Here is a 13,748-nt window from a genome sequence, read left to right on the forward strand (position 1 = left end):
TTTGTGAAAGGGGAACTTTTCTTAAGAGGTGAGGAGAACCCTGTAGATCTCCTGAGAGCATTTCACACTAGTTTAACCTAACACAGGGAAGGATGAAAGGAAATTTGAGTAGATTGTTCTGTTGCTGTGTGAGGATATCACAGAATGGCATGATGGGTAAGTGGACTTGCGGTACAATAGAGGGTCATGCCAAACTGAAGGATTTTTAGTCTCTTGGACACTGGCATACTGCTTCAGAAGCTAAGCAACACAGGGCATGTTGAGTCATCTAGACTAGAGGGGCTCAGTCATTTAACGCTGATGGCCTACAGCAAACATAAGGGCAATGTAGTTTCAGGCACCTTTTTTCCATCCCTAACAGGGAATTATTGCTGATCGAGGTAAAGAGCTTTGAATTTTAGTGCTTGATTCAGCCTAAGATCACGTAACTTGCCCTAAATATGGGTGTTTTTCCTTTTGGTGGTGGCACTAGTGACACCAGACTAAGGCACTGTGCAGAACAGTGATACAACAGCCTACACCACAAAGAGGCATGACTTTATTATGCTGAGTGACTTTTGGTTACATGAAATAAGCTGCTAGCCTCACCGCTTGTAAGGACGTAATAGGAATTATTGTGCTTTATTAGAGCATGGATCTGTCTGGTCTCAGACACTGGCCAGTGCCACATGCAACACCTCAAAGTGCAAGAAACCCTGTAGTGGACAACACTGAATAATCAACTCCTAAGGCAAGTTTCTTTAATTGGCCTCTGTCAGCTAATGGCTGTCCTCATTTTGAGAGGCAGTGTGCTCCAAGGGTTAAGACACTGGGCTGGGATCAGGAGCCCTGGGTTCTCTTCCAGCTCTACCACTGACTTGCTGTATGACCTTAGGCAAGTCACTGCCCCTGTCTGTGCTTCCAGTTCCCCTCCTGCTTGGTGGCCCTTTAAACTAAATTCTTTGGGGCAGGGACTCACTAGGCAATTGTATTAGAGCCTAGCATGATAGAGGCCTCTAGGCTTTATTGTAACACAAATAACAACTTGATTAACTTTGGCCTTTAATCTGTGTCTCTCCCCCCCCCCCCCCCAACATTCTTTGCTTGAGGAGAGAAACTGTAGATGTTCGGCAGTCCATTTTACAAACCAGACAAAGAAGTTGCTAGCTGGGATGATAGCACCTTTTACAGTGTAGTGCTTCCAACCCAATCACTTTTATTAAGCTGGAGATCCTTGCCTTCAGTTTAACCAGAATTCTACGCCGTGGAATGATGGTTGAGGTTAGCACTGTGCACGTATTACACTTTTCCTTCTTGGATTAACTTCATAAATTAGGGGGAAAAAGTCTCTAGATCCTGAGTCCAGGAAATACGGGTAACTTAGCGTCAAACCTGAGTATGGTGTAGAAGCTGTTAGCCACACTGAATGGGTTATATAAAATATTCTTCCTTTTCTCCTTTCGAAGGGAGGTTCTCCATCTCTACAGACACATCTGCTTCTGGTTGCTCATAGGTATGGTAGCTACCTTTATTCTTGTACAGGTATGTGATGATGATTACCAGGACTGTCAGTAGTGTGATGAAAACCACCGTGATGACGCCTTCCGAAGAAGAAGAAGAAGAAAGCCAGATTAGGATATAGCCTTGCCCAGGTCAGCCTCTAGCTGCTCACTTAGAAAGCTTGCTTGATCTGTAATAATACTAGCATTGGTCTGAAGAGCAGCAGAACAAAATGGGATGCTAGCAGGTCTATATTTATTTCAAACTGGGAAAACAGTACAAGAGTGTATATTAAAAAATAACTCACTGTAGGGGGCAAGGAAGAGGTACAGAGTGGTACAGCGCTAGCCTGGGATTTAAGTCTAGATTCCGTTCCCTTCTCTGGGGCCAGATTTTTAAAAGCATTTTGGCTCCTAAAGATGCAGATTGAAAATCCCACTAGGTCCCTATCTTGTCATACAGCAGGGCCAGGGAGCAGTGGGAGAGGGGAGATATATAAACCCAAGGCTAATTAAGGTGTGGTTCCCTGTAGACTAGGGAAGGTTACTGCAGGTTAATTGGAGCACCTGTAGTCAATTAAGGCCCTGTCAGGAAACTAATAAAAACACCCTGCTTGAGGCAGACAGCATGGTGCAAGGAAAGAGAGAAGACTGGGATTTAGAGGTGTGTTGCTGAGATTTCAAAGACCAGAGAACTGGAGGAAGGGACACCCTGCCCCAACATCAAGGACCAAGGGTAACCCTACCCAAGGGCGAAGAGGGTAAGAAACCCACATGGGCTGGGGCTCAGAGTGCAGAGCAAACCCAGACCCCTTCCCCGCTTCCCTCCTCTACCACCTTTCCGGGCCACTAGCGGGGCCCTCGGTGCCCCAAGAACAGGGGCAAGGGGTGGCGTCTAGCCTCCCTGCCAAGAAAAGCACAGATCCCAACATCAGCCATTTTGCCACAATCTTTAGGCACTTAAATACCTTTTAAAAATCTATCCCTTGGTCTGTATGCCTCAGTTCCTCATCTCTAAAATAGAGAGAATAGGAAAGTACGACCTCATCAGGTGTTGTGTGAATTAATATGTTAAGAGTGTGAGAGGCTCAGATACTATGCTGATGGGGACCATATAGTACTGTAATATCATTTACTATATTCATGCATGAATTTGGGGAAGCAGTGTGGCAAGGACTGCACAGGAAAAGATGTGGGTTTCATGTCTGGCTCTGTGCCTGACTTGTGGTCTTGGACTTGCCACTCCTCTTTTCTGTACCTCAGTTCCCTACCCATAAAATAACAGTAATATCTCCCTTGCTGTTGAGAAGCTTAAACAATTGATGTTTGAGAACTTCAGAAGCAAGATGGATTTGTCGTGTCTAGAAATGATCTAGGATGCTCCTCTTTTTCCTAATCTTTAAATAGAATAGCTTATGGAATATTAGTAAAGCAGCTGAGATGTATGCTAAGGTGATAGAAAAAGCAGTTTATCAGCAGTAATACTGGCTACTGGTTTCTTTGTTATGGGAAATTCAGCCATTAGCAGGCAGATCGCTCTTAACCAGCAACACAGTATACCCTGAAGAGATGCTTCAGACAACAGCACCTGTAGTAAAGTGTCACACCTGGAAATAAGGTTATCGAAGCAGCCTATGACAAGGCTTGGAGACTGGCTAAGAGGCAAGACTAACCTTATGTGCATGGACAGAGATGGAGGTGGCATTGATTTGGTTGGGTCAGTAGCTATATAATCCATAGATTTTTTTTTTTTTTTTCTATACCCATTTTCTCTTCTTTCTCTTAGTTCAGGGCTGGGGGAAAATCCACACTATCTCTTTTGTCTCCTCTCTGCTTAGAACCTGGGCTGGGTGAAATTCACTGTTGCTTTAGCTTCATGTAGGCCATCTCTGTGGGGGTCAATCTAGAATTGTTCTCAGTAAAAAGGGACTGCGAGGCTACTAAACTCCTCCGCCTGGAAAAGTTCAGCAGCTGTCAGCTGGATAAAAGTGACCTAGCTTCAGGCGCTGTTATAACCCCTCGGTATGGTGCATTCCTGGCGTGCATATTTACCGAGGTCAGTGCTGAAATTTTGTGTGTTAGCTGGGAACTGCCAAGGTCATCCAAGTTGCCAGATGGCCCCTCGCAGCAATGAAAAGAACCATTAACGCCTCAGCGTGGAAGAAAGATGAGTAGGTCCTGTACAGTGAGCTACTTTGATTAGGCTCTGAGCTTTCCCCAGAAAGTGTCTATATCCCTATGTATCACGGTACAGAGCAGAGTGATGGCCTATGTGCTGCTTGGGATCAATATGCAACGATAGTAATGTCCTACCTGCGATGACACCCACACTGGCTTCCTCTTGGAGAGACGGCGTATTTATCCTCTTCAGAAAAGGGGTGGTCAGCTCTTCTTTAGAACGGCAGGGAAGGAATGAATGTAAGTGACACTGTTATTGAAGCATCTTCAAGGCACTTAATTACACAAGAATAGGTCTTATGCTAAGACTTGTTTAGTAGCGTTGGTTGAAAATTTTTCATTGAAACAGTTTTGGGTTTGGAAACAGGCTTAAAACAAAAAGGAAGTGTTTCTTCACACAACGCACAATCAGGCCGTGGAACTCTTTGCTAGAGGATGTTGTAAAGGCCAAGACTATAACAGGGTTCAAAAAAGAACTAGATAAGTTCATGGAGGATAAGTCCATCAATGGCTATTAGCCAGGATGGGCAGGGATGGTGTCCCTAGCCTCTGTTTGCCAGCAGCTGGGAATGGGCAGCAGGGGATGGATCACTTGATGATTCCCTGTTCTGTTCATTCCTTCTGGGGCACCTGGCATTGGCCACTGTCGGAAGACAGGATACTGGGCTAGATGGACAGGATGGCTGTTCTTATGAAAATGCCCTTTTGGCAAAACCAGTTTTTTTTTTTTTTTGGTAGTGAAATTGTACTGACAATTTTGTTTAGAAAAAATAGTTTCAAAAATGTAAACACAATCCAGTGTGACACTTTTTTAGAACAAAGTTTTTTGATTTTTTCTTGGCAAAATGACTGGTTTGAAGCTTACTTCATGAGATTTTTTTAAAAACGGTTGAAATCCAAATTAAATGTTTTGATAGACCTGAAATAATTTTTTTTTTTCCAGGTCATTTTGATTTTTTTTTTTTTTTTTGAAATTTTGGATTTGTCCCAATTTGAGTCAAAATGTTTTGTTCTGAAATTTCAGTTTCTCACAGCATGGAAAATCAGTTTTCCGACCAATTCTGTCGTTTACCACAGATGAACCCTCGAATGAGAGTGAAGTCTGGAAACTTTGAAACCAACATGTGGTTTCAATGTGTAGCAGCTGCTGGAGTAATGCAGCTGCTCAGCTGTCCCCTTAATTAAATGATTAGAGCAGTGGCCTTCATTAGCAGCCTAGAGGCAATTGACACTTTTGGCCAAATCTGTGGACTTTAATGGTGCAACATGCCTATTGGAATCCGTGAGTTTTGCTCAATTCAAGACTCCAAGACCTGGTTTAACAGCATCTTTCCCATCATTCAATGGCATTATGGAATCGGCTGTCTCCTTGCACATCGTGTTATAAAAAGCTGCCGTGCTACCAGCAGGAATGGTCTGGCAGTAGCTCTGTTACAAATGTCTTACAGGTTCTCAATCTGAGACCATTTCTTCTGGCTATGTTTTGCTTCAAGAGTGGATGGGATTATTTGTTTAGGGATGTGGGTTTGTCTTCATGTGGGACAGTTATAAAGGAGCCTTTTGGATAGGGGAAACCAGGAAAAAAATAGAAGCATGTGTTTTTCCTGCAATGTCTTCAGCATTAACAAACTTGCATTCACAAATGCTTCTACAGTTTGGCTTACTATAAACTTCTTACAATACAACATCTTAGCAGGAGAGGCAGATGAGGCCACATATAAACCTGCCTCTTCATTTTGTATCATGCAAGAGGTGCTGCTTTTCCTTGCCAGCTAGTAAACCAAGCTGTGATTTACTGACTCCTTACCAGGTCTGCGACCTGCCAAACTTTCAAGCGCTTCTTACCTGTAGGTAGCAGAGGTGGTGGAGTAGCTGCCATGGATCTAGCTGAGTTGCAGGTGTTTTTATCCTTCCACTTTAAATTTTGGGATCTTTTAGAACTACAAAAACAGCCAGAAAAGTGATGTTAGATTTATTAGTGTCTCACAAGGGAGAGTGCAACTCAGCTAATTACCCTCATGCTTAGTTATGGTAGAATCTGAACTTGTGATCAGTCACCCACCATCAAAAGCAGCACTTACTTTGAGAAGAAAACAAAACAGTCTAATTTGTGCAGACCTGATTGGAATAGTTGAGCCCAGGGTCAATGCAGGAGCAACTTAAGAAAAGCAGGGATTGGAAAGCCTAGGTGACTATCCAGCATCTTCAAGCAGGTCCTGTTCTATTTGTTTGTTAAGCCAGGATCAGAGCAGACCAATGATGAAGTGGGGAATTGTCTCTAGACGTGCCATTTGTTCTCTGATTCAGTTTAAGCACATGACACTTTACACCTTCACAATGCTTTCCATGCACTCTAATTAGTAAGTCCTTACAACTTCTGTGTTATGCATATAATTTTCTTTGTCATAAAAGGGGACAGTGAGGCACAGATATCTTAAGGCCAGAATGTCTAAAGGTGGCCTTTGATTTTGGGGGCTTGAGTTTTGAGTGCTTCCCATCAGCCACACGGGACCTGATTTTCCAGGGTCCTGGGCACAGCCACACCTTCTGCTGACTTCATTGGGAGTGGTCGGTGCTCAGCCCTCTGAAAAAAAGGCCCCCAGTGTAGCTAGATGGGCACCCTCAATTGGAGGCTATTTTGAAAACTTTGGATTCAAGTATCAGTTTAGAATTTCTGGGCCTATGTTCATACTGCTAGACTTAAGGATTCCTGTTTTCAATTTGACCTTTGCCATCACTCTTCTGATCAGGAGCACTCTTATGGAGCTGTCTGGGTGGGTAAGATTGATAATATTGCAGGTCTCCTCACTCTCCCGGGACTCAAACCCTCTCTCACATGCATGCAGTGTGCTTAGGGTGACCAGATAGAAAATCTGAAAAACTGGGACAGGAGGTGGGGGGGTAATAGGCACCTATATAAGAAAAAGCCCCATATATTGGGACATCCGGTCACCCTAAGTGTGCTTGTGTGTTGGTGGGCAGTCAGTCAGCTGCTGTATTTTCAACAGGTCTGATCTGTTCCCATGTAAACTGTGGAAGTGGGGACCACTGCAGCATCTTTAGTGGGATGCAAATTTTTAACATTAGGTATTCCAGTATATGATGGTGATAATGCAAATCTTTAGACCCTTGTAAAAAAACCCGGCAGAGTAAATTTTTCTGGCAACTAGCAAATCCACTAAAAAAAATGGCCAGGCTGGTCAAATACCAGCCAGCTGGTAACCCTAGTGGCTAAGTACATGTATACAAAGAGACTGAAGAGTTAGGTGAGAACTTCTAGACTCAAATTACAAGAGCACGTAATTTGACAGGGGTTTTGTGTGATCTTGCTCTATTAATAGACTTGATTGGTTTCTAAAATCTAATAACTCTGAATCTCCATGCATAAGCAAACTCTGAACAGGAACAATAAAGCCTTTAACATGAGAGAAAATAAAGAGTTCGAGACAACTGGCTCTACCCCAAGCAAGCGGAGATGTCTCACCTCATTCTGCTACATGGCAGTTCGTGTTGCTTAAGTCCAAATGTCTTGCTTATCAAAGTAGTAATGCCCGGCATTCACATTGCCACCCCCCCACACTTAAAAACAGGATCTCAATGATTAAACATGTGGAAAAGGCTGCATGCATTACTTCCACACTCTTGTAAAGATTCTTCTCAGCTACATTGTCAGTGGACCCGCCCTCATATCTGCATCTCTGGTTTTAATGGCAGTTGCAGTTAGATCTCTGTGGATTTTATTAGGCAGGGCTCTGCCTCACACCCCTTGTTCCCAAGGCTGCCTGCCTCATAGCAAATGACTCACCCAAGTACTTGCAATAAAATTAGCAGCAGCTTCCCTACTCCAATCAAGTGCCTCAGCTGCTGTGCAGAAACTGACCACTAGGTGTCAGGCTAAAATAAATTTTAAAACAGCAGTTCAACAACACACAAATGGGGTCAGAGAAGTGTCCTACAGTTTCTACTTCAGTATCAGTCTCTGTATTTAAAAGCATCTTGTTAACTTAAGAGCATATGGCACAGTGTAAGGCTGTAAACCCAGATGTTCTCTACTGAAACTGAAAGATCCAAATTAGTTTCCACTATTTACACTCCAATTTAGTCTGTGGTTGACTTAGGGCCAGATGGTATCTTCTTTTTAACCAGCTCATTATCAACTTATGTTCTCTCCATATGTGTTATGTCCACCTGTTCTCTCTCATTTTTAGACCTGCATTTTAAGCTGTCCAGGTAGGTCCTGCCTTTTTGCTACATGTTTGTACAGTGCCTCGTACAATCACTCAGGGATCTTACTGTTCTTTCTTAGATCTTACTGTAACACCTAATGGGAGGCTGCACAGCCATGCAGGGGAGTAAAGGAGAGGAAGACAACCCCCAGCGCAGGGCACAGTGAAGACCAGTAGCTTCTCTCATACCCCTGTAGATAGGTAGGCAGGCAGGGGCAGAAACTTCATTTGGAACCCCCCCCCCCCGCCCCTTCTTCCCTTCCAAAAATGCGTTCTAGCTGAGCCGGGAAGTAATCCACTGCTGGTCTAACCCAGTAGCAGATTACTTCTTAGAGAAAAGGGGAACCAGTGAACTGTGACTCTGAGTCACAGTTTGTCCCATGATCTGCTCTTAGAGCGCCACACTGTCTTACACAGGCCAAATTGTGAGACAACACACTTCCTTAATTTGAACACGAGAAATAGACTGGTCATAGTGTCACTGACACTATCATTTCTTGCTAAGCTTTTATAAAAACGAGGAGTCCTTATGGCACCTTAGAGACTAACACATTTATTTAGGCATAAGCTTTTGTAGGCTAAAACCCACTTCATCAGATGCATGGAGTGAAAATACACTCCATGCATCTGATGAAGTGGGTTGTAGCACAAGAAAGCTTATGCTCAAATAAATGTTTAGTCTCTAAGGTGCCACAAGAACTCCTCGTCATTTTTGCTGATACAGAGTAACACGCCTACCACTTTGTAAGCTTTTATACTGCACTCACCACCATGTGCTAAGTGCTGCCACCTAGAGCTGCAAACGGTACAGAGCAAAGGTTTGAAATCCAACTAAAAAGCCTTTCTAGTGAATTGGATTCATGAAAACATTGCTATAGTCATACCTTTTGTAAAAAGGTTTTTGATGTCAGTATCTGAGTCTAAGTCACTCGACAATATGGCTTTAGAAGTGTTTCCCTAGTGTGATGCCAAGTTATATGAAGGTAAAATGTCATCCCTGGATGTTCAGAATGTGAGCGTGCACCTGAGCAAGCAACGGGAAAGTGACCGACTTCCTGAAGATAATTGCCCCTGTGAAAGCCAGGAAAGGTAGCTTGTGATTTTACAAGCCTCGCAGGGTTTGTAAAGAAATTGTCAACTGTGCTTTCAGTCATGGTGTCTTAGTGGATTTTAAAGATGGTGTTTAGCATGGAGGAATGCAGTGAGTAAGGGCATTTCAGCGGCAGTCAGATGATTTTGGGGGCAACCTGATTTAGGGATTTCAGAGAGGAAGAGGAAGCACTGGTTAATATGATGATGGTTAGCAAAGGCTGGAGCATGATGCAGTGGAGTGGTTACAACAAAGTATGGAACAGTTGGTTATAATTTTACTCCTGCATGATGGGCATTTTGCTTGGACCGTATTGAGCTGCACACTGAAATGTGAGCACAAAACTCACCTAGCTACAACAGACACAAAACTCGGCTACAGAGCAATCCAGGAGTCACTGTGATCTGCAAACACTAATGCCATAGTGAGAGGCTGGAAAGAAATTCTACCTCCAGAATGACAGTCAGACAGCAGTTAAAGGTAAGTACACCGTGCCTGCAAAAACAGGGTGAATCCGTGAACGAAGCCTGTATACTTTCTCTTCCATTGAACCCATTGCCTTCAGATGCTACAAGGCAGTACTGGAGCATGATGCCTAGGTGAACCAGGAAAGTTAGGAGTGACAGTGTATAATGAAGTCAGTGTAAGGCAGGGGTGAGCAAACGTTTTGGCCCGAGGGCCACATCGGGAAATAGAAATCGTATGTCAGGACTTGAATGCTCACAAAATTGGGGTTGGGGTGCGGGAAGGGGTGCAGGTTCTGGCTGGGGGGACGGGCTCTTGGGTGGGGTGGGGATGAGAGGTTTGGGGTGCAGGAGGGTGCTACAGGCTGGGATTGAGGGGTTTGGAGAGCGGGTGGGGGGGATCAGGGGTGGGGCGTGGGGAGAGGTTCAGGGGCAGGCTTACCTCAATTGGCTCCCGGAAGCAGCAGCATGTCCCTTCTCCGGCTCCTATGTGGAGGCACAGCCAGGCGGCTCTGCACGCTGCCCCATCTGCAGGCACCGCCCCTGCAGTTCCCATTGGAGTGCGTAGGACCCGGAATGGGGCCATGCTGCGGCTTCCAGGAGCCACGTGGAGCACCCCATGAACCGGCGCCCTGGCTGGAGCGCTGGAGCGGGGCAAGCCCCAGACCCTGCTCCCAAGTGGGAGCTTGCAAGCTGGCTTAAAATGGCCCAGTCCGCGCACCATAGTTTGCCCACCCTTGCTGTAGGAGTGGAACGAGAACCCCAGTGAGGAGAGCATGCTGCCAGCTTGCTGGCTGGGCCGTGAACCTCAGTCCAAGCACTGGAGGGAAGAGAAAAGTGCTATAGAAGGCAAGAGAGTGTGTTGCAAAGCAGAGGCCCAGCAAGGGGTTTACCTTACAAAGGTGCTGACTCAGACAGGCCTCTCTGAAGCTGCAGTCCTGCAAGGTGCGGAGCACCCTCACCCTTGACATCAGTGGGACTAGGCACTTGAGTCCTAATTTAGGGCCAGTCTCGGAAAGGACGAACACCACCACCAACTCCTTTGGGAATCCAGTTCTGATATTGGGAGGCTCTAGTCTCTAATGCTTGGTTCCTCTCCAGCCTCCTTGCTGATTGGGTGTAGTTCCCCAGCCAGTGACTCACTTCCCTAACACACTGGATATTTACTCATCTGTAAGTGTTTTTAAAGCGACATGGCATTGCAAATAGCTGTGCATGGAACCAAGGTTTTGGTGCACTGGCCATTGTGAAAAAGAAACCAACATTTTTTGCAATTGAAAAAGTGAAAAAAAAAAAAAAAGTCATCTTGGGTTTGAATGAAATGTTTCATTTGACCCAAAACACTTAGTTTTCAGGCATTTTTAAAATCAAAGCAAAGGCAATCATTCACAAAGGGAAGGATGATGGTGCTAACGCCTCATAACCATTACCCCAGTGCTTAGAGCATGCACCGACCTGGGACATAGAAGACACATGTTTGAATCCGTTCTGAAGCAGGGACTTTGAACCCAGCCTCCCACATGAGTGTCTGAACCATCTGGGTATAGGGCATGTTGTGGTGGGGGTTTCAATCTCTTTCTTCTGTTGAAGCTGTTCCACTTTATATCGATAGATTTTTCCTTGGAGGAGGGGCTGGAACTCAGGCCTTCCACATCCCAGAGCGTCATTTTCTCTTGCTAGCCCCATTTGTATTGCAGAAGCAGCTGGGGCCCCAGTCTTGCCCCAGGACACATTGTGCAAGGTGCTGTACAAACTCAGAACCAAAAGATGGTCCCTATCCCAAAGAGCTTACCAGCCAAGTCACACTGCCACAGTCAGGGATGCCCGCACAGTAGGGGTGGGATGGAGACCCCCAGAATTCAGTTTGTAACAGCAATGTGATGATCAAACCTAAGCTAGATTCCAACCAGTGACCTAAAGGCTCAATCTCTCGCTGCCAATGACACTAGACAGCTGGGTCTCCCCTCTAAAGAGCTCATGCTCAAATAAATCGGTTAGTCTCTAAGGTGCCACAAGTCCTCCTTCCCTCTAAAGAGTTGACTCTAACAAGCCCATCATATTCTGGCTTGGTTCTCGTGTCTGCTTTGTAGTCTGCGTGCTCTGTTTCATCTGTTTATTTGGGGAGGATTTTTCACTTCCTGCGCCTTCCTAGGGAAGGCCAGTTGACAATTCAACCGCACCTTCGAGAGGCTTTTACGAGTCTGCTGAATTTAAACTCAAATGAAAACACAGCGCCTTGCTGAAAGCACGGATGCCGAGGCAACTTCTAAAGGGAAACTCTGAAAGAGGAATAGAGACAAAGGGGGGCAGCATTTTGGCTTTTGCATCCTCCCTCTGCTGCCAATGCAGTCCAGAAGTTAAAAACCCTCTCTCTGACTCTGGGCCTGGACCGGTCATGTGCTGAGCTCCTGTAAGCACCAGCAAGGGCAGTAACCAGTCAGGATTTGACCCAATGGGCCAGATTCTCATAAGTGTTTAAGCACCCAGCAACTCTCACTGAGGGGCCTAAATGGGAGCTAAGCTCTTTCAAAAAACTGTCCCTGTGGGGTTTGGAGTTAATCCACCCCAACCAAGCCTTCAGCAGGGTCTCCCTGGTTTGTCTCTCCCTTACGCCACAGACCATATTCAGCTGTAGGGCTGGATTGGGAGTTGATAGACACCCCAGATGAGCGGACATGGGTTGTAAAGTGGATCAGAACCAGTGGTGACTGTGAAAGTAAGTCTCTATCCCCAAAACAGCACTGTGCTGCCGGGGGAAACCCTCCCCCCCCCACCCCCCACCCCGCCTTACCTGTCATCAGAGTAAAACGCTCCAGCAGCATGAGGTGTTTGCAGAGTTCCCTTCCACCATCTATTCTCACACAGGTCCTGAAATCGCTGGGAGGCTAAGGCGTTCCCTTCCGCCTCACCTTTCCAGTTTCCCCACATTGATGATAAAAGGCATAGTCAGCCAAATGCCTTGCCCTTGTTAACTCTTCGTTGGCAGGCGAGAAACAGACCAAATAAGAGAGGCCACAGTTGTGAGACCTTCTCACCAAGTGATAGATACATATGCAAGGGTTAGGAATTATTCAGCACGGTGTCTTTATTGAAATATCTTGGGATTTAAAACGGTGGCCAAATTTCTAGTGATAAGAAGATGCCATGAGTTATTTATTGCTATTTCCTCTCTGGGGAGGGCCAGTGAAACGCCTTTCCTGGAATAACAGGATATTGAGGCCAACCCCAGGGATCAACCCTTGTCACGTCAGAGCCCGTGCTAGGCATAGGCAGCTCAAGGAGCCCCCCCATTAGCTTTTTAGTATTGGGGGAAGGGCAAAAATATTCTGGTTTAGGGCCCCCAGTGGGCTAACAACGGCACTGGTCACCATCATGTGCCTTGGGGACAATCACCAGTAACCATGCAGGTGGCAGACAGAAGTCACAGCGTTGCCAAGGAAGTGAGGGAAGCAAATCTTTTGTGGATTCAGCCCCAGTGAATGGTGCATTTACAGGACCAGCAACATGGGTGGCGGGTGAACCACTGGCTGTGGGAGACTAGCCCCCAGCTGACCCTGCCCCCACATCCCCTGCCAGAGCCCCCCCCAAGCCCTGGAGCACTGGGCATGTGCCCCCCCCCCGGGTCCCCAAACATGGGAGGGCAGCCCCAGTCCCTCCTGTCTCCCACCCCTGAGCGCCCCCCCTAGCCCCAGCATGCTGCTTCCCTAAAGAGGAGCAGCCTGCCTGCACTGGGGCCAAACAGGGCTTCAGGGAGGAGTGAGGGTGGGGCCACGCCAGGCTGTTTGGGGAGGCACAGCCTTCCCCAGCTGATGCTACGTGCCACCCATGACCAGCAGAGCCACAAAATAACTCCCGCCCCTCCAGATTCCAAACCCGAGTGGACAGAGCCAGCCCCCTACCTGAAAAGCATCCCCAAGGCAGCTGGGCCTTTCCAAGGGCTCACCTGGTCTACAGGAAGGAGCTGGATGGAGGGTCTCATGGAACCTAGTTGCTAAGGGATTAAGGCCCTGATCCACCAAAGCACAGAAGCCCATGCTTAAAGCTAAGCACATGAGTAGCTGCAGACATTTCCATTGGGATTACTCAGGTGCTTAAAGTTAACCATGTGCTCTGTGGAACCTGGCCTTCACCGAGCGTAAATGCAGGGGGATTGAAGCATAGGGATAAACACCCCCAACTAGGCTGCAGTGTCTTCTACCAATGCTTCACTTTTGGTTTTGCCAAACAATTTGTGACAGCAAATTCCCTGATATTTATGGCGGGGGGGGGTGTTCAGATTTCTGTGAAAAAAGAAAAGGAGTACTTGGGGCAC

The 13,748-nt window shown here is 46.3% G+C and overlaps 1 protein-coding gene across 7 annotated transcripts; it reads right to left on the reverse strand.

The window, feature by feature from the left end:
• Nucleotides 1-1,139: 1,139 nt before the first annotated feature.
• On the reverse strand, nt 1,140-12,994 carry SMAGP (small cell adhesion glycoprotein). Of its 7 annotated transcripts, none has more exons than XM_084610464.1 (4): nt 12,228-12,994; nt 5,502-5,596; nt 3,792-3,866; nt 1,140-1,580 (listed from the first exon to the last, which is right to left on the reverse strand). In XM_084610464.1, exons 1-4 carry the CDS (start codon nt 12,362-12,364, stop codon nt 1,411-1,413), a joined length of 477 nt encoding a protein of 158 aa, XP_084466590.1. In that variant the 5' UTR covers nt 12,365-12,994; the 3' UTR covers nt 1,140-1,410. The 7 variants fall into 7 exon arrangements, with proteins under 7 accessions (XP_084466590.1, XP_084466589.1, XP_084466593.1 ...); XM_084610463.1 differs by having other exon boundaries at nt 3,792-3,869; XM_084610467.1 differs by lacking the exon at nt 12,228-12,994 and adding an exon at nt 10,335-10,636 and having other exon boundaries at nt 3,792-3,869.
• Nucleotides 12,995-13,748: the final 754 nt, after the last annotated feature.

Source organism: Lepidochelys olivacea (assembly GCF_965140295.1).
Source record: "Lepidochelys olivacea isolate rLepOli2 genome assembly, chromosome: 20".
Lineage (NCBI taxonomy): Eukaryota > Metazoa > Chordata > Testudines > Cheloniidae > Lepidochelys > Lepidochelys olivacea.